The sequence below is a fragment of the Branchiostoma belcheri genome, unplaced genomic scaffold (assembly GCF_001625305.1).
Source record: "Branchiostoma belcheri isolate BF01 breed outbred unplaced genomic scaffold, Haploidv18h27 scaffold41, whole genome shotgun sequence".
NCBI classification, from domain to species: domain Eukaryota; kingdom Metazoa; phylum Chordata; class Leptocardii; order Amphioxiformes; family Branchiostomatidae; genus Branchiostoma; species Branchiostoma belcheri.
Genome location: NW_017804032.1, coordinates 118,880 through 139,104, shown reverse-complemented (window position 1 = coordinate 139,104; position 20,225 = coordinate 118,880). Strand labels below are relative to the sequence as shown.

Genomic DNA, 20,225 nt, shown 5'->3' with positions numbered 1-20,225 from the left:
TAGTGAATAGTTCCACTGTCTTAGTTCCCAGTAAGTGTACACTCTCCCTCTTTACTCAGTAAATCGCCAGGCCGAGTGTTGGGTGAAAGTTACAAAGGTATACCGTATGTCGAGCTCACAAATTAATAAAAATTTATTAAATACATTATGCAGAAGATTGTAAATGATAGAGAAACAATGATTTCCTATTAATATGGCTTCATGCAACAAATACAGCAAACAAAACTCTTTTAAAAGAAACTTTTCTATAAAGGATACTAAACTCCTTTGCCAAATTTACTTCTTTCACCTATACAATGAATGTTACTTGTAAATGTGCAGATTAACTTGACAGTAGACTGAAATAGTATTACATTCCAGTAATGTTTTTGTTGGAAAATATTTGTTTTCAGTTTCTAAATGAAACATCTGAAAGGTTTTGCAACTAGACACCAATCAAAGGACTATGATACACTTAGATAAAATATACAATGAAAGAAAATCCAGTAAATTTACCAATCGTTATGTACACTTTTTTTCGCCAAAAACAGCATCCAACTCCCCATCTGTTGAACTTGAAGTAAAGCAACTGTTTACTTTTAAACTCCATCAAAGTGAGATAGCTTTACAACAACCATGTGGTGTTACCGCCATTGCCACGAATATGATTAATTGCACATGATTGAGGAGCTTAACTTTATAATGCGTATGTCATATATAAAATACCAATAATCGTGAAAGTCATACAACAGTTAGGTATGAGACTGTTACTTTAGGAAAAGCATTATGAAATAATTTGTATCATCTAAGTATCTAGACAATAATATGCTTTACTATGATGGGTTTCTTAGTTTATGAATACATTATGCTAATTTCCTGAAGTTATTCCAAATCCATGTTGGTGGTAGGGTTGTAAAATATATCACAAGGCAATCTTTGATACATATAGTTTACATATTTTCCTCCTATGAAGGAACTCCTGGTTGAAGTAGTATATAGTAGTGCTGCTTGATGGGATATTCTGACGGGCTGCACTTCCAGTTATAGCCGCTTGGAGGCGCTGTGTCCAAGAGACACACTCTTGGTCTTCTTGTTAGGGGTGACCAGTGTGCCCATTGGAGACATGGGAGCATGCTGGAGGAAGGATGGAAGAGGACAATGACAGGTTACCACATGTAATGTCTCAAACACATAAATCAGCAGTACCAATGCCAATAGTTTCTTTAGAATTATAGCGATACATGGACGTTTTCTGTATTCTATATAGACAAAAATAGATTCAATAACTTCTGTTAAATTTGTAAAGTACTAGTACATGACTTTGGACTTCAAAAAGATGGGGGTGACGTGGCAAAACTAGAGTATTCTGTACATGTACTTGTACAGTTTGATTTGAATGTATGTATGAACAATAAGGATCATTTAAAGTGATAAAAACATATTCAAATATATTCACTGAAATAGTGAAATGGGGCAGCATTATCTCTTGTAATGTATGTCTAGTATTTGAAAGGTTCAATGAATATTAGATAACCCACAGAAATTTGAAGTGACAACAGAGGAACATGTATGTTAGAATGAAGTGCTGTGATGTGAGTAAAACAAATGGTTAGTAACATGTGAGATGAGGTAGACCAAAGAGAAAGATGAAGATGATTTGATTCAAGTTTATGGGGGATGACAGCGCCAGTTTCTCTGAAGCTTTCTCTTAATTTTCATTATGGTTGACTGTTTCTAGAAGTAGAACTACAATAGAACAACACACCACACAACCAACACCATAATGTGCACACAACTTCACTGCATCACACTGTAGTAACCTACAAGATAAACCTACAAGTATTACAACACACGGCCTCTCCTATGACGTCTTGAATACTAATTCTTTGTTTTGGTCACATTTTCCACATCACATTCAAATGACCCTCCAATCTTCAAACCTGTTGCTACCTTTCAAGATTCCCTGTTATCAAAAACATTGGCGATTTTTTTTACCTCCTCCTAGCAACCTACTGCACTTTGAGATCAGGCTGAGTTTACTGTGGATATCTATGATAGGTTATTACTAATTAGGTTCCTAAACCTACTGAATCTTGATTAAGAGGACATCCAAAGATGAGAGTACTACTAACTACAGTAGTACAAAGAGGGTACTACTAACTACAAAGTACATTGCCAAGCCAAACCACGCCAAGCCAGGACACTGCGTGTCCAGATCCACCTACCTGACCAGACTTTCTGCGTGCTACACCGGTAAGAACCGGTGACCGCCGCCACAATCTGTCATGTGCGCGCACAATCTGAAACAACGGCAGGGGGAGGGGGGGTTGATTCTAGGGGATGGTAAGGCCTTACCACATACGTGTGCATAACAGTTTTGTGTCACAGTTAATCACCAAATATTGTTAGATTACATCTAATCACTGGTTATGACTGAGTTAACAATGGGATGTGAGACCACACAGTTTAGTACATGTAAATTAGTAGTACAATGATACAGTCTGTGTACGACCATTGGATCTTCTCCTAGTCACAAAAACTTCAAGGTTACTTGTACAGTACAGTATTTGGCCCAGCAAACTATTTTGCGATATGAATGCAGTTGTACATTGTGTGCAATAATTGCATTTATAATTCTGAATTTAAAACTAGGTCCCATTCCAAAGCCTTTAAGGAATAGTTTAACACATATGTTGTGCATTAAAAGCATTATCAGTTTTGTTTTTTAAAAGTTCTTACCATTTTAATTGTTGCAAGTCTTTGATCATCAATTATAAAGTGGAGCAAAAGCAGCTTAGTTTATCCATTGCATCTGTGCACACCAGCCTCATTGATCAAATTAACTGACAGGACTTCTGATTGGCTCAATACACACACCATATAGGCCACCACTGATTCAGAGAATTAAATTGAACTGTCAAAGGAAAGAGCTTCTGTATATCTTGATGCTTATTTCTTATGCTATTCCTCAGGTGATTCAGAATGGTGAGGTTCAAGCACAGCAGGTCCAAACTAGATGCTGTCATAATCTGCTTGCAGTTTGGAGATTATTGTTTAAAAGTTGTCAGCACACACAAGCCTGAGCGTACCTTACTGTCCCCGGCCAGCCTGGCCCCGATCGTATGAACCCTCCTGTTGTAGGAGCCCTGATGGAATACATGCAAGATTCCAGCTTTTCACAGGTTAACACTTCTATACTAACTCTATCTAGCCACCACCTCACACCAACTAGGTATAGCCAGTATATATGTAGCATCTTTGTATAAAAACTTAAAAAGACACCAACATGAAGCCAGATGATGCACAGTTGTTTGGATTTCAGTGAATCGTACTCTACTCATATTCTGATCCCTAAAAAATACTCGAGGAAGTGTGCATAGCTCACATAAGAGAATAACAGAAGAATAAACAAAAAGTGATGATAACTGTGCTGATAACTGATGTGTACACTTGAGCAATGGTCCACTGAAATGCAAATCATGGACACCAAAAGCTGTCAGTAGCTGCCTGCTTCAGTGATACGGAAAGCAAGTAAAAACACCCTACACTATTATTCAAGCAAAGCCGCTTAATTAATTTCCACTCCAGGATGTAGTGGAGTATTAGGAAGTTATTTCTTTTCTATATCATTATCATTATCATTATAAAGATTAGAAAAGGACCAGCCTTTTTAGCACACTTTGAGCCTTCGCCTGTTAGGATGATTACAATTAAAGGAAATAGTCTGTGTCAATTTTAAGGTTGTTAGAGCTTTATGTTTGACACCACTTAATGTGCATGGTTATTAATAGGTTTTATAGTGTAGTTGCACACCAGCAATGCTACTTGGTATAGACAGCAGATGCCCTCTACCTTGAGTAAAAGCAGGACCAGAAAAGCAAAACAGCAAAGTGAATAAGGAAGGCTAGTCTACCATGATGCAAAAGAGACCATGCAGGAAGCAAAATACAGAAAACAATGCAAAAGCAAGAGTCCAACACAATACACAGTATACCAAGTAGCTATACATATATGCACACTTAGTTGTAGCTGCTCAAAAAAATTTAAAGGAAGAAACTCAGTTGTAAAGACATTGAAGTATTAACAAAAAACATAGATACAAGAAAAAGTGGCTTTTGAGTAGCATTGTGAGAGTACTTAGGAGAAAAACATCAAGTGGGAAACATGATGTTTAGAAATATCATCTTCCTTTTTGTCCGTCAAAATGTACCAAATGGGATGACCTTACCACCCCTGTAAGAAAGCGGTACCTACCAGTCTTGGCAACTTTTAGCAAACTTTTGTTTTTTGTTGTATTTGCAATTTCAGGATCACACCATTTTCTTAAAGGGGTGGACAGGTTATAACTGATATAATGCCCTTATTCATTACCTGTAGGTCTATACTGCTCGCCATGCGTGCTCCCTGTAAGTCACCCAGGGGGGTCTCGGACCCCTCTCGCTGCATCGGCATGCCCCCCCTGGCCGGGCTCATCACCATGGAGACCGCTCGGTTGATCATCCGCCGCGGCGTCTTGCTGAAGGAAAACTGCCGAGTGACCCGTTTGGCCTTCTTGGAGAAACCCCTGCAACAATGAATGAATAAAACATGTTTGATCTCAACAGGTGATACATGTATATCCTATCTTGATTCTTGTTTAAGCCTTAGTTCCAACACTTGATCCTCTTATCAACATCTAAATATATGTAAATCTGTGATTTCTTGCTTTCAGAACCACATATAACTTTTTAGTATTTGCATGTACCGGTGTGTTCCAGTGTCCACCCATCCTTACCTGGCTAGTTTGTTGAAGCCCACTGTGTTCAGTATGGCACTCCTGTCTAACTCCACATCCTCTGGGTTTACACTGTGTAGGAAGTTCTCCTGCAAGCAAAAACAAGCAAGAACAGAAAGTCAACATCAGGGAAAATGTACCAAATAACCCACAGTATTTAAGGTAGAGGTTGTCATGTTGTATTACAAAACTAAATGATGTAACATTTTAGTATACCGAATTGCGATCTAGCCAAAGGTTATAAAAATCCAGTCATCCCTTTTGTTTTAATACCTGCAACAAAAAATGCATCTGCAGTTCCAAGGAAAGCTGGTAGGTGACCAACCATCAATTCTTCTTATCATTTCTTAGATAAAGATTTAGCCGTATGATAAATCTTGTGGCAGTCCGTTGAGAGCTTCTAAAAGAGTTAGAGTGTCTGATAAAAGTTATAAAGACATAACCTTCTTTGAGGAAAACATGAAACATCCACAAGTCACTACTCACAGCATCTGCCTTGCAAGTAGTGTTGGCCATGTGTCTACAGAGAGACTTTAGCCAGGCCTTCTTGGTGGTCTCCTCTCCCAGCAGAGTGAACATATACAGACAGACCTCCTCACTACTTGTGCCTGGGGCCTGGTAAACCAGCCCAAAGGCATTCTTGCATTCTGTGTGTTGAAAGAAAAAAGTGACAACAACTACTCACATGTCGCTTGTAAGATCAAACCTAGAATATGTATGGGATACATGTACAAAGAAAGACAAAGATAAACTGGAAAGAGTACAGAGCCCAGCAGCAAGATTCTGTACGAGCAACTATGAAATGGAAATGAAAAGAAATCTACAGTGGGTGTCACTGGAAGACAGACAAAAAATGTCCAGACTATATAGGCATAATGTACAAAATGGCCAATAGACTGGTGGATATGTACCTAATACCAGCCCAGAAAAGATCATGTGGCGTCGTGTGGTGTAGTGGTACATCACTGGACTACGAAACGGGAGACCCGGGTTCGATTCCGGGTCGTACCCGAACAAGTCCGAACATGCGCCGCGACGTTGTACCCTTGGGAAAGGTACTTTACACGACTTTCCTCACTTCACTCAGGTGAAAATGAGTACCTAGCTTCGGCTAGGGACGTCCCTCGGATAGGACGTTAAATGGAGGTCCCGTGTTTGGGAGAGCCACACCCCACGCACGTTAAAGAACCCACCGCACTTATCGAAAAGAGTAGGGGACCTTCCCGGTGTGAGTGGTTCAAACATTACTGTCTGGTCTCAGGTTTGACATCTTTGAAAAGGTGATAGTCACCTGTTATGTCAATCCTTCCACAAATGTGGTAAATCGTCATAAATAAAAGACACAGTCATGCCTTCGAAAATCTCAGACTTATCCACCAAGAATTGGGGTGTTCAAAAACTCATAGTTTCCAGGAATCATCTTAGAGTGGAACTCATTGGGGGGGGGGCATTATCACTAGCTTAAAACAACTCCTGCAGGTAGATGCACAAACTTCGGGTGTAAAAGTTTGTTTGCTGTAATATAGCTAGCTGCCACCACTTTACAAAGCTGTAACTATGTATGATACTGGGCTGTGACTTACCTTCTGTGTCTCTGATGTCCACAACCCTTTTGATGTGTGCCAGGTTGAAGAGTTCTACATGTTTGAGGGGGCCTGTAGGGGCTTTCAGCAGCCCTGGACTCTTGAACACGCTTTTCACATCTGCCATCATGCTGTGTCGCTTCTTGGATACCTGGAAAACCAAATAAGAGCCTTGAAGTTGAAGCTTAAGATATGGCTAAGTTACTGTAACTTGATAGTTAAAATAACTGAAATGGCATTTGGTTTTTTAATTGTACAAAGTCAAAGATGTGAATTGACAGTGTTTCACACTACATGTGTTGTACCATGGATTGAGGGCCTTTTTCAGCACATAAGCAGAATGTACTGAACCTGCAAGAAACCATGATTTTTCCTGGATTTTGTTGAATGTCAGAATTTTGCCTGTTGCAGATTATATCTTTTCCGACAAAACTTTTGTAAACTATAGACAGGATGTCATCCTTAAACATGAATATGAGACATTCTGCTAAAGTGCTACGCAAAATTTTGCCAACATTTTGTTGGTCTTAATTCCAACTTACCTCTAACAGGTCCGACATGAGGAACAGGGTGAGGTACTCTCCCTTCCCACACAGCTCGTGTTCTCCCCCCAGCTCCAGCACGTCCACCCTCCCGATGAACTGTCTGTGAGAGGACAGCACGTCTGCAGGACAGCCCTCCACCTCGTTTACCACGTCAAACATCTGAACCTGCCCCTCCGTACGCCGCTTGTCCTCGTTGATGTGGTCCAGGACTTCCTTGATCGCGGCAATGGCACGTTCCATCGCGAGATGGTCGGGGCTGGACTTGTCCGTTTTCTTGAGGATATCTGGAGTGAGAAAACAACAGAACTACGGTTCAATTTCACATTAAAATGTCTACATTAGTAACATAATTCAAGCTGCATTTGCAGTTGAAGTACATGCTAAGAGCATTGACTTTTACAATTGTTAACAATGCTAGATATATTGACTCTAGGAATACACAAATTCTTTGAAAAATTCCAGAAGGCGATAAGTCTTTCCTGGATAAATAAATAAAACAAACAAACAACCCTTTTCCTTACCAGTGAGCAGTAGGATGATACTGGGTAACCTCTGTACAGGTCGGATCAGCAGGTCTGCAAGTGTCTCCCGACAACATTCAGGTTTGCTCTGCTGGATCTGAGAGGTAAAATATCACAATCAACAATTGTGCATACAATTAAAGGGAACCTAAACACCTGGTCCAATATAAGAGACCAGGTTTTCAGAGCCATGAAAACTACTAACCTTCAGGAAAGCATGGAAACGTGGCTGTGTTCTCATACACTTCTGCAGGGTCTCTTTGCTCATCTCGAAAAAGTTGACAAACTTGGGGTAGGCCTTCAGCAACAACGGTTTCTGTAAAACAGACAATCCATATCACAATCATCTACTAACAGCAATACATACAGTGTATAAGAGTTACATTTACATAGGCAATATTGACTGGTTCACTTTTGTATTGCAGCTAGGTGTTACAACTGTAAAAAGATTGTTTTACCAACCTGATGAAATTATTTACAGACATCTACTACAGTATTCTATCTAATCTTAAAACAGATAAATCTGAAATAGATGTTAACAATCATGTTGGAAAGACATTTTAGAAAGAGTTGCTAAATGTCGAAGTCTGGTTTGACTTACGTATTTACAGATGATATCTCCAATAGACTTGTCTTCTGACCAGTCAGCAACAAGCTGAGTCAAGGAATCCTGTAACAATAAAGTAAGTAGGGAAAAATCATTATCGTTCAAACCAGAGTCCATCAAATGATGAAAATGACAGAGGTGTCATCCATGCCAAAAATGCAAGATCAGTCCAGCCATCAATCCAATATGCAGCAGTTGCTGTGCACACTGATCCAGTATTACACATTACTTTTACAAAGGTCCTTCTCCCATATATTGCACATGTACTTTTATTCCACTGAAAGAATCCACAGAAATGTGGAGAGTATTTAAAGAGTGTGTACTAACCCTGAGCTTGGTGTGTACGTCCAGGATCTCAGGAATACTGCCAAATATGGTCTTCACCTCCTCAGCAGCTAGCGGCAGTCCTCCCAACTGGTCTTTGTTTTCAAGGGGCTCCTTGAACACCTGAAGGAATGAGAGGTATCCAATTGAGAAAGTTTATGTATTGAATATAAAAGTTCCACAACCTTTTTGAGGCTGCAGGAGAAGACAGTGGGTTGTTACACTGTATCTTGGGCACACCGTACCCATCCCTTTCCTTCTAGTTCTACCCCAAGATACCCATTTACACCTTAGTGAAGTCATGAAAGTGATCTCAATCCAGTTTTAGCTCACTAAAGAGCTAGTCTCCCACTGGTCATGACAGGGAAGACAGATGTTATGTACAGTATTTACAGGTTCATTGTTGAATAAAAGTACCTTTCCCAATGCAACAGTGGCCTACTGGGCCTACTGGGCTAACTTTAAAGAAAACTCTTTCAGTTTTGATATGTTACAAAAAAATGAGGCTTGCGTACCCTGACGATAGTCTGCAGAATGTTGACGTAGTTCTTCTCCGTCTGTGTGAGTTCCAGCACCCGCTGGTGCCTGGCTGAGAGCGGTTTCTGTGGGGTGGGGGGGACAGGGGTGGGGGCTGGGGAGTCATCCAAGCCAAGATCTGATAAGGGAAGAATGTCATACTCATAGTTAAAACAAGAAAAAAAAAGAATTCATCATAAGGTAAAGAAAACATCACATGTGAATAAGTATCAAACCAGTCACATCTATACTAAAAAAAGGGCATCTGTACTCTTACAACTTGCCGATAAATGTTTGAACACTTCGAAAAGTGTGCTAAAAATCTAAAGCCAAATTGAAATGGTTTTCAAAGCGGTGAATGCAACCAAATTTTGCCCCAAAATGTCTTCTCCCTAAAGCTGTTATGCAGTACTTCACATTGAATCAGCAAACTAAAAGAATCCAAAATGGTAAAAATGATGGTAAAAAAATGGTACTAACCATCATCATCTATCATGCGTTCAGGTGTTTCTGTGTAGTCCAGGAAGGACCCAGACATGGACATCATGGCCTTGGCATCGCTGCCTCCCGGGCCTGCGCCCGACCGACGTTTCCTTGCGGGGAGCAGCGGGGAATCGTTGTCGCTGTCCTGCGCGAGCAGCGCCGTCGTTTCCTTCAGACGCGGGCGTTTCCTGCCTCGCGACGTGGGCGTCCTGCCGAGGGGAGGCTTCAGGTCTCTGGCAGGGGTTTCCATCTGCAGGAACAACAGAAAAACATTTAACAAAGACTTAATCATTGAATTTCTTCCAAAGTTGCTTTTGTGTCTCGAGATAATAACTTATCTGTGCCACCTAGCCATTCACAGGAAAACTGCAGGTACATTCTCCCAAACAAGGTCAAACTTAGAGATAAGCCATCTTTTGTAGCATGTCGATAGTAAGTTTTAACCAAGTTACTAATATACATGTAATTATATAACTTTGGTAGCTACTATAATGTAACTTTTAATCACAGAATTTATTGACGAAACTGCAGTAAATTTGGAAGAATAGACAAATCATACCCTCTTGAACTGGTAGATCATTTCGTCCGCTCTGGCCTCAATCTGAATGCTTGCCCAGAACCACTGCAATGGAAAACAGGAAAGTTTTACTTAGCAAGGAATAATATACATCAATAGTCATAACAGAGACATAATTTGTTATGGTTACAAACATATTGCACAGATTGAACTACCCATTTCCTTGCTGCTGAACGTAATAACAAATCCAACTTTTTTGCAACAAGTACTGCTTTGGCAAGAAGACAGCGTAAAATGGCCCCATTTTTAGAAAAATTAACCGTTGAAAATACCTCTTGTTTGACGACGTACACCTTGGAGGCATCCACATGTTGTGGGAAGTCTTTCACCTGCGAGTCATCGATCACCAGGTGAGTGGAGCTGGGATCACCGACAGGTGTGCAGGTGCCACCTGAAACAACAAATCCACCCGGTAAACAATGCTAGTCAACAACAAACATACAGATAGAATGCTCACAGCTACAAGTAGTTTTGAGTTTCTACTAGATGTTTGACAATTTTTGGTAACTTATGCCGCACCAATCAAACTTCCTGGTTCTCAGATTTTTGCAGAAAAACAACTAAAACATTAAAGTAGAAAATAAATGGATTAAAGACATCAAATTTGTGTGGCATAAGGCTCACACTAAAAGTTAGAAGCACATATTGATTTGTTTTCCATACTTACACAGTGGACTGCCCAGCAGAGTATGAATGCAGCTGTCACTTCTATGTCTCTTCATTCTCACAACAAATAAACACTGCATACTATTGCAAACTTCTTCATAAAAATACTAGGCTGCTCTAAAAACCACTGGTAGGTCTAGAATAACAACTGGCAGTCAGACATGACAATTCCTGCAAAAATCATGACCGAATGAAAAGACAGAGACAGAGCACTGGTGCACAGAGGAGCATCCTTCAGAGGTACAACTTTGAAATGACAGTTCCCACATCTGAAAGAACCTAATCATATCGTAAGCCAATCGCATGCAGCTTGGGCTCATTTGCATGTGCCTCATTTGCATATAGGTTGGGCTAGACAACAACAACCTGTCTTTTCACAGCTTTAAAGCAAAACAATCACCTGTTTGTGTTAAAAAATACAAGCTTCCTCACTCCAAGCCTGAATGAAGCTGTGAATCCAAGATACTAAATTGGACTGGCCCTATTGTATGAATCAAGAATATTTTATTTTGAAGATTTAAACAAAACCGTCATCTCACCTTGCATTTTTGTCAGCTCTTTCATCTGTTCCGTGTCCTCTTGGCTGAAACCATGGAAGCTCAGCATACAGCAGAAAAACGGCTGCATCTTGTACTTCAACTGTCAATCAAATTTTTATCAACTTGTCAGTATCATCAAAATACAGTCAAAGAAATTAAAGAAAGTGCACAATTTAGCAAGGTTATCTGAATTCACTAAGTTCTAGGATACAATTTCTAGATGTGAACCTCACAAGATGTTTATGCCACATTTGGACCACTATTGAACCGGTTAACTGTTAACACTCACTCCTACTGAACTAACACCAACACTTAATTAGCAAATCTGCGTTCACAAACTCTTGTCCACATTTACTTAGCAATATAAAAGACCAAAGCATTATTCTAATTGCTAACAATGAGTTGTGAAGTGCAAAGTTCTTCAGTACAAAAATTACCCTAAAGCTGAATCCTGTTGTTTCTACCTTTTATCTATTTTTGTTCACGGCTTCCCAAAGCTGTCAACCTGCGCTGGAAGTTCACAGCTTGGGTCAATTTTCTTTCCATAAGAACTGACACAAAGACTATTGTTCACCCGCTTGTTTTCTTACTAGCAAGCTCTAGGTACTTGTTTTTCTCATGAACCTTTTTCAATACAAAAACATCTGGGAAAGTTTGCACATAAGTGTAGATAAAAACAATAAATTACAGGATAGAAAACTTACCATTTCTTCATCAGTGCTAAGTGCAGCCCTAGAGAAAAAAGAAAGATATCTTTGAATGTTGACTTTGACAGCAGAACAATGTACTCAACAAGAATTTTCTTTTGTTTATGAATTCTTTGATTTAAAATACCAAATGAAGAGCAAGGCACTAGTACTAGTGTAACACAAGGTAAGCCAGCACTATACCTAGCTATATTGTAGATAATGTACATTGTTAGTGGTCACTCAAACATTTGCAGGTGGTATCACAACCACTGATATATTCTTTAACTAGCCTGGAATCCAAACCTTTTGTCCTCTCCGCAAATAGCGAGAACGTAAGAACTTCAGCAGCCATAATAGAATACTAGTAGCTTGAATGCCAGGCTAATAGTAATATACGGGTGAATAACATGAAAATCTATGCTAAATGTTTCCATCAGTACTTACGGGCTGTGCCTTCTCTGCCAGGACTGATGTACCCACTCCTCAGTCATAATCGGGGTCCCCAGACTTACGGCCACCTGGGTGAGGGAGGGAATCACGACCTGTTAGCATTTTCATACTTCTGTCATCTAAATATCACACTATAGAATAGCAGACAAAGTGTGAGCAGTGTATTATAGCTTCCTCTATTTTTTACTGGATTTAATTTCACGGTAGAGGAGAAGTGAGTTAAGTTGTAATTCGGTACTACAGCTGTTACATAAAGGTCACAGTGAGAATAAAACCACCAGAAAGGTTTCAAGATGTACAGTATGATACTGTCAGTAAAACAGAGATATCCTCTCACCCTGTATTTGTCCCCTGATGTAGAGTTTGCTACCAGATGTGTGACTTTTGTGCTGAAGTCCTTTCTGATGCTGCCTCCCATAAAATGTACCAGGTCAACAAGACGGGACTGAAATTTCAACAGAAAAAGCAATGAGAAATGAATCTCCAACGATAACAGTTCAAATAACACTTGCACTTGACACTTCAAACTAACAATGTGCAACTGTAAGAATCATCAATTCATTATATAAATATAGAACACTTATACACAGTGTAAGTGGTGCACTTGGCATATGCAAGAGTCAAGACACATTCAAATTATTTTATGGAACATTTGGAAGCCAGGGTGATAACTGTTAGATGGAACACAGTGTGATACATATAGAATACAACACGGGGTATTCCGTATCACCCGAGGTACCAGCCCGACAGCGCGTCGGATTGCCCGACGGCCGAAGGCCGGAGGGAGATCCGATCCGCGGGAGGGCTGGGACCGAGGGTGATGCGGAATACACCGTGTTGTATTTTATTTATGTCATACCAACCCAAGAAAACACGCCTTTCAATGCCAAATGAGCGAAAATTTGGTGTCCCTAAACCCAACAAATGCAACAACATCAATTCCAACGTCCGAATTTTGTATTAGAATTTTCGAAAGCGGTGCAAGCGGTTAGGGCGAAACGCGTTCGAATCGTTCCATGGAACATTTGGAAGGGCCGGGCCGTACGCGTTAAGAACCCCCGGGCTGTACCGCTAGTTATCACACGGGCCGGAACACCCGTATCGAACGTAATCGCGGGCCAGGTAGGACATAAAGCTAGTTATCACACGGGCTGGAAAACCTGTATCAAACGTTATTGCAGCCCAAATATAACATAAATCATCCACATCTCTCACAAGGGACATACTGACCAATTGCTCCTTTTGTCTGAAGCCAGTAAAACAGAGGATCAGGTCCTTCATGGAAGTGCAGTACAGGGGGCGCTGCACACTAGGAAGACCATCTCCCATCTCTGCATAACGCACCACAGCTGACGGGCCTAGAACCCGGGACCTCAGGTCCGACTTGTGCAGGGCCTCGAACCCCGGCCCTTCAAACTCTGCCAGGACGAAAACCGTGTCATAGTCATCGGAGTCTGTCATGTACTCCTCTCCGGTGGAGGACTTTACCACAGGAAGGTTCAGCTTCTGTAGGGAGCAGCAAGGTCAACAACATATACATGTCAATAATTATTAACAAACCTTTGCACAAATCGGTACATTTTTTTCAAACATTGTACATTGAAATGTTATGAATGTCTCAGCTTTGACTCAAGTTTCCTTCAAACGTAACTCTAATTTCAGAAAGAGGACATAAATTTCAATCAAGCATACAAAATACTAGTAATCCAGCTCAGGCTCAGCATTTTATGCTGTTTTTTTCAGCATTTATCATATTGCAATATTGCTACAAGATCTTTGGGCAGAATCGTTTAGATGTTTATTACAGGGTCGTTTAGATGTTTATTACAGGGGATATAACTTATAAGCATGTGTTGCTTTTTTTTTCCTTTCAAAGTAGTAGTAAGTAACAAGATAAGAATAAAGTACAAACTGTTATTCTAAACAAGAAAGAGTGTTATATGTATGTATGTAAACTGACCTGTAAAGCTTTAGTGAGTGTCTGGTTACTCTGCACATCTGGTCCCACCAGACACACCCTGGTCTCTACCATGTCCATGTCCTGTATGTCTGCAAACACAGGGACTTCACAAGTCAATAACAGATTCAGTACAGTATCCGGGTTCCCCGACTAATCTACAATTCTCTATACTATAGAGTTATCTGTAAAATTTCAGGGAATGGCATTTGACCATAGGGTGTCAGCAGAAATATTCCAGACCAATACAGACAGAACACCTGATCCCCCTTTGACCGTTGGATAACAGTCTGCAAGATTTGGACACAAGAATTTCAATGAGATGCTCAGTTCTTCAAAGGAGTCAAGAAAAAAATGTTTTAGAATTTCGGATAAACATCATAACTTACTTATGTGCAGCGCAAAATCTTCCTCTTACACATATGGAGGCCAATATACAACTATTTCAAAGTACAAGTGTATCAAATGCAAGGCTAAAAAAATAGCACTCCTACTCACATTCCTGCCTGAAAAGCCTACATCTCTTGAATCGCTTCAGAAGCTTGGATACATGAACATAGATCCCAACTGCTAATTTTTTCATACGTATCATTATTAGCTATACTGATAAATTTTGGAAGCATTCTACTTCTAGGCACAATAAATTTTGGAAGCGTTCTACTTCTAGGCACAATAAATTTTGGAAGCGTTCTACTTCTAGGCACTACCTGACCACTTCTATAATTAAGTGACCACTTCAAAATCTGAAGCCTGTTCGTACTTGCCCGGACTTGACCAAATTATGCTGGACTAAAATTAAAAACTAAAACGCTACAGTTGTTATGCTAAATTTACATCACATGACGCCCCCAAAAACAAGGATCAAAATAACCAGAAGAAAATAGAAAGACCAACGACAGAAATACACTGATGTGCAATTTTGATTTGTGCTTTGTACATACAAAGTCGCTCAGAATTCAACTTGAAAAGATCATAATTTCAGCTGAAAGTGAAACAAAAGAAACGTAAAGCTTACCTTCCGCCATCTTCCTTAGCTTGGGGATCTGCGTATAAACGGAGAGCAAAACGCGATATAAACAATTAAAATAACAAAGATCACACAATAAATGGGTCTACATAGACTCCTGAATCTCTCTAACGTTCTTCATCTGCAAAATTACACACAAAAACACTAATTAGCGGGAATATTGGCGATACTTTGAACAGTATCGCTAACCCAGTAATTTGAAATTGTGCGGTCGTTGTATGACGTCACTGGCAAGTGTAACGAGTGCCCTCATTGGTTTTCGCACATCACGTGACAAGAAACGTTAGCTTTTATCGCCAGAATAACGTATAAAACATATTTTTCATACTCCATAAATAATATTTGCAACACAAACTTGATTAACATGCATAAATGCTGCAATTTATGGCTGTAAAAAGATATGAAAAGCTGGATTTGCGAAAATATAACCTTTGACCCATGATGTCATCGAAAATGGCTGACAAGAAAGCGAGGGAAAGCGGTTTGTACAAAAATTCTACCATTTTGAGGCCAATTTGTCCAGATTTCGACGTAATAGCAGGGATATTTTGTTGACAAACATTTTAGGAATGCGGCAGATCTAATATAATTCTATACGGGCTCTTTTCGTTGAAGATACACACACTTGAGTTTGCGCCCCCCTCCCCATTTTGTATTTGAATTTTTGAAACGAAATGTAAACTATATTTTCTTTCTGCAGGGCGACTTCGAGACGCGGACAAGAGAAGAGTGATCGACAGCGTCACACGACTAAAGCGACAACGGCGGCAAATAGAGAACCTGGAAAGAGACAACTTCCACGACGACCCACATGCGAATCTTGTCTTAGTCAACAAAAAACTGCCACAGTTCAGTGATACCAACGACTCACGTGAGTTTTTCTTTGACTACTCATGATGTCAATTTATAGTCTTCGCCAACATACTTAAGGACACATTTTTTAGACCTTATTTTATTTGCTCCTGGCCTATCAAGGTATAACTTTTATTTGTGATTTTCTTTTCAAACTAAAAAGTGCTGCTATCAATAAGCAAAAAGTACTGTATGTCACCACTGTGGTATGTCACCAAGGAGCTTGATATAACGCCCTTGATGTCACTTTTTTTTTCGGTAGCAAAAGTTCGCGGTCTGAGAAAAGTGTACATGTTCACGGAACTATACATTCACACTATCACAGTGGTCGCAGGTGCAGCAAAAAGAAAGTCGGCAAATTATTTGTGTTAACGATAAGTTTGCTGTACAGAAGTGACCGCAAAAACCGTGAATATAAAAGTACTGCCAAAAAAATTGTGATTTACAGTATTTGTCAGTGATAAATTATGTGCATTTAGTAATACAATGTACATGTACATGTAATGTAATATTGTAATCTTTGTTCTCCATACATCTCTTTGGACTCAGCTGCTACAAAGAAGAAGAAGAAAACAAGAGGAGATCATTTTAAGCAGAGGTTCAGAAAAAACTTTCAAACATTGTTAGAGGAAGAGGTGAGTTCAGATTCAATCTTCTCATAGTTGTCATTGTTTAACTGTTACATAACATGTTGTTCTTTGCTTCCAGAAATGTTGGCAAACACATTAGACAAAACCAGTTCCTATTAACATTAATGGTTTGTCTGTCTCTTTGATTGGCATTTTTTTGTTGATTTGCCTGTATAATGTTTCATTCAATGTGTTTGTTGTTTTTCTGTAATTTTTCCAGCAACTCAGCATAAGAGGAGGACCTAACTACCTCACAGCACAGGTGCCACCATCCGAGTATCCTGAGAGAAAGTTCTGTGCAGTGTGTGGATATCCTTTCAAAACTACTAGTATTTCATGTAACATATACTAGTACATTGTATACATTATCAGTATTGTACTATGTCTAACTTTTCTTGAAGGCTCATCTACAATTTTAGGCCCGAAGACAAGGGCTCACGAGGTCACAGGTTCTGTTCCTGACAAGGTATTGTGTTGTAATGTTGGGCAATACAACACAACTTTCCTCACTCCACCCAGGGGTAAACAGTTACCTGACTTTGGTTGAGGAGGTAAATGGCAGTGGCAATGACACAGTCCAACAACCCACAGTCCTTAAAGCATCAAACAGGCTATATGGGACCTGTACCATGTACTGCTATCAAGTTTTGAAATGAATCATTTCCTGCAGACACAATCCTTAACATAACCCTACCTTCCCCTCCAACTACACCTGTGTCACCTGTGGTGCCAGGTACTGCTGTGTCAGGTGTTTAGGAACACATCAGGATACAAGGTGAGCAATATCATAAAAGATATACATGTATTCCTTTACTCACGATCCAGGTTTTGATTATTCTGCTGCTGGTATCCCTGACACATTGGTAGGTGGCAGTCGGCTAAGACATAGTACATTGTACTACCGGTAGTAGTTTTTCCAAAACGGGAACAAAGGCACCTTGCTCTCATTCAGGATATTATGACTGATCCTCTAAAACTCTACACTAGGAGTATCTGCTCACTCAGGCACTGCACTCTTTTGCATTACTTTCACTACTTTTCCAGAAAAAAAATCATTATTCCTGATTAGGTTATATGCTTTTCTCAGTTTCGTTCCCAAGGTTCAGCAACAACATGTACAAAAATATGCCTGGTGTAACATTTCATGACTTTCAGTTTAGATACCATGGTAACAATGCGTTCTGCTGAAATGACTTTGAAATATGACAATATATTAGACTGCATGAAAGCCAGGAAACATATCTGCCAATACAATGTATTTGAAATATTTTGCTTCAAAGCATTTAACACAACCTTTTACTTCTTCCTCAGGTGCCTGAAGTGGACAGTGTAATGTCAAGTCAACTTGTAAATAAGGCTCCTGGGCTGGAGGTGTGAGATGAGTGGTCAAGTCAAGTCTGTTTTTGCAAGGAATGCCACAACAGCATCACATCCTTCAAGACACAAGTCATGATAACAAACGTCCTCCACAATGTTGCAACATTACAATGACAGAAATTTTTGCATTCCAGAAAACTTGGATGTTATAAAACTGTAAGAAGATTGATGTAGATCTGATGGGCAAACAAGAGAGAGTTTTTCAGAAAACATAGTTAAAGTCTGCAACCAGCATTTTGCGAGACATCATATGGACACTAACATGGAGGCACATACAGCTATTTGCATTCTAGTGTTGCTCATTCATTTTTGTACATTTACTTTTAGTAGAGATCTTCTGACCCTCTCTCTCAATGAATTGTGTATGTCTCAAAGAACAGAATATCAGAAGACTGCATAAAACCTGCCAATGAAATTTTACAATGCTGTGTACATATAGGCACCAATGTGCCCACTTTATTGATATGAAAAGTTAGTAAAACTCTGAATATATGACACACTATGCCACAGTCTTTGTGTACGTGTCTGTTCTGTTGCAATAGTACATGAAGCAATAATATAGATTCTGATCAATATAAGATCAATGAGTTACATGATTTCCATTAGATGTTGCCATGTCTTTTTTGCTTACAAATTTTTGTGGTTTAATACCCATATGGATACCCATAATGCTGTAACAAGCCCCTAGTCAATAATTTTACACTAAAATCAGTAAACAGACTGAAAATTTGCACATGTACAGTACCGGTACCTGGCTCTTTTTGCATGAAGAAGTTTGTTAATGTTGCTGGGTACTGCAATTATAAATAGAAAAAACAGCACAATGGGTATGAATGAAACTTCATGCTTACTTAGGTACATACTCCGATAACAGGGAAAAACCATATGGGGCCATAGGAATATCATGCTTGACTCAATCTCTGGATTTGCCTCTACTGTTTTTATTTCAAAACGACCCCTTGTGTACTAATCTCCAAGCAGATCTTTGGGTGGCTGAAACACATTGGCCAGGCAGTATCCATTTGCCAGACAGTATTTCAGACAGTTTCCCTTGGGTCCCAAAATGGTAACAGTCTGGCAAATGAATACTGCATGCCTGGCCAATTTGCGATACTGTCTTTGCAGCCACCCAAAGATCTGCTTGGAAGTTGGAGATAATTGTTTACACGGTACTTGATAGTGTCACTAAGGTCAACTCCATGGAAACTTTTGACGTCACCGAAACTGTTGACATATTGGCAAGCTCAAGTGTGTGCTGCAGGTGAACGTATTGGCAAAGTCAGACACCAACTAACGACTGGCCATATATAGTCCATCCCTTGCCTTTCTTCAAGACAAAGAGCTTTACTTGCTGAGGATCGTAATTTCAATCTTCATCGCCAGTAAGCTGTTGAGATAAAAGGTTGGTAACTTATGTATGAACCTTAATAAGTCTGTGCACGTATCGTACACAACAATGACAAGTATCGTACAAAACCGAGACACAACAATGAGGAAATATACATTTTTTTCAGTCTTAACGTACGGAATTGTATCCGATATAACCAATGATCGGCATACAAATTGAATTACTACTGTATGTTAGATCGCCATTTTAGATTGCCCAGCTATTATGGCGACGAGAGCCTTCTTAATCTAACAGAGTAGGGAACTGCCACGCCTCAAAATGGCGTCGAAAAACACCTGACGCTTGGTTAACTTCGCATACTTTGCCCCCACGAAGTGCAATGATGCACATATAGTGTTGCTATAGAAGGACGCTATGTACTAGTGTTGCACTGAGAACGAGAATATAGAAATAGTTCCTCACTAAAGTTAGTTGTTTCGTACTTACCCACAGCTTACGTCTGCAAAAACGTACGTGATAAGGTTATATTATATGTCCGTGTATACCAGGTTCGTACATAAATGTATGATACTAGTACTTTCGAGCAGCTGGGTAGCCCTGATACCTCCCCCCCCTCCCAAGGGCAATACTGACTGAAAAGTGGGGAGATACAAGCTTTAGTTATAATACAGTGAGAATTAGAACCAGCATTACCAGGTAGAAGAATTGATACCGAAGCGTTTGTCAGGTAAACCCCTTGGTTGTGCAACAAAGAACCTTTGTACATATATAATATTACATTG

At 39.8% G+C, this 20,225-nt stretch overlaps 2 protein-coding genes across 4 annotated transcripts; one reads left to right on the top strand and one right to left on the bottom strand.

Annotated features, from left to right (window-relative positions):
• Nucleotides 1-10: 10 nt before the first annotated feature.
• On the bottom strand, nt 11-15,496 carry LOC109477865 (protein ECT2-like). 3 transcript variants are annotated; one of them, XM_019779307.1, is made up of 23 exons: nt 15,226-15,496; nt 14,214-14,302; nt 13,484-13,759; nt 12,591-12,698; nt 12,248-12,321; nt 11,819-11,846; nt 11,115-11,214; nt 10,182-10,300; nt 9,892-9,954; nt 9,330-9,582; nt 8,849-8,988; nt 8,337-8,456; nt 8,004-8,072; nt 7,608-7,718; nt 7,403-7,499; nt 6,879-7,165; nt 6,337-6,487; nt 5,240-5,400; nt 4,754-4,842; nt 4,351-4,543; nt 3,069-3,125; nt 2,205-2,279; nt 11-1,113 (listed from the first exon to the last, which is right to left on the bottom strand). In XM_019779307.1, exons 1-23 carry the CDS (start codon nt 15,233-15,235, stop codon nt 1,021-1,023), a joined length of 2,763 nt encoding a protein of 920 aa, XP_019634866.1. In that variant the 5' UTR covers nt 15,236-15,496; the 3' UTR covers nt 11-1,020. The 3 variants fall into 3 exon arrangements, with proteins under 3 accessions (XP_019634866.1, XP_019634867.1, XP_019634868.1); XM_019779308.1 differs by lacking the exon at nt 3,069-3,125; XM_019779309.1 differs by lacking the exons at nt 2,205-2,279; nt 3,069-3,125 and having other exon boundaries at nt 15,226-15,495.
• Nucleotides 15,497-15,615: 119 nt separating this feature from the next.
• LOC109477917 (zinc finger HIT domain-containing protein 1-like) lies at nt 15,616-18,799 on the top strand. Its single transcript, XM_019779384.1, has 6 exons — nt 15,616-15,718; nt 15,938-16,108; nt 16,639-16,724; nt 16,939-17,027; nt 17,413-17,493; nt 18,030-18,799. Exons 1-6 carry the CDS (start codon nt 15,676-15,678, stop codon nt 18,049-18,051), a joined length of 492 nt encoding a protein of 163 aa, XP_019634943.1. The 5' UTR covers nt 15,616-15,675; the 3' UTR covers nt 18,052-18,799.
• The last annotated feature ends 1,426 nt before the right edge of the window (nt 18,800-20,225 follow it).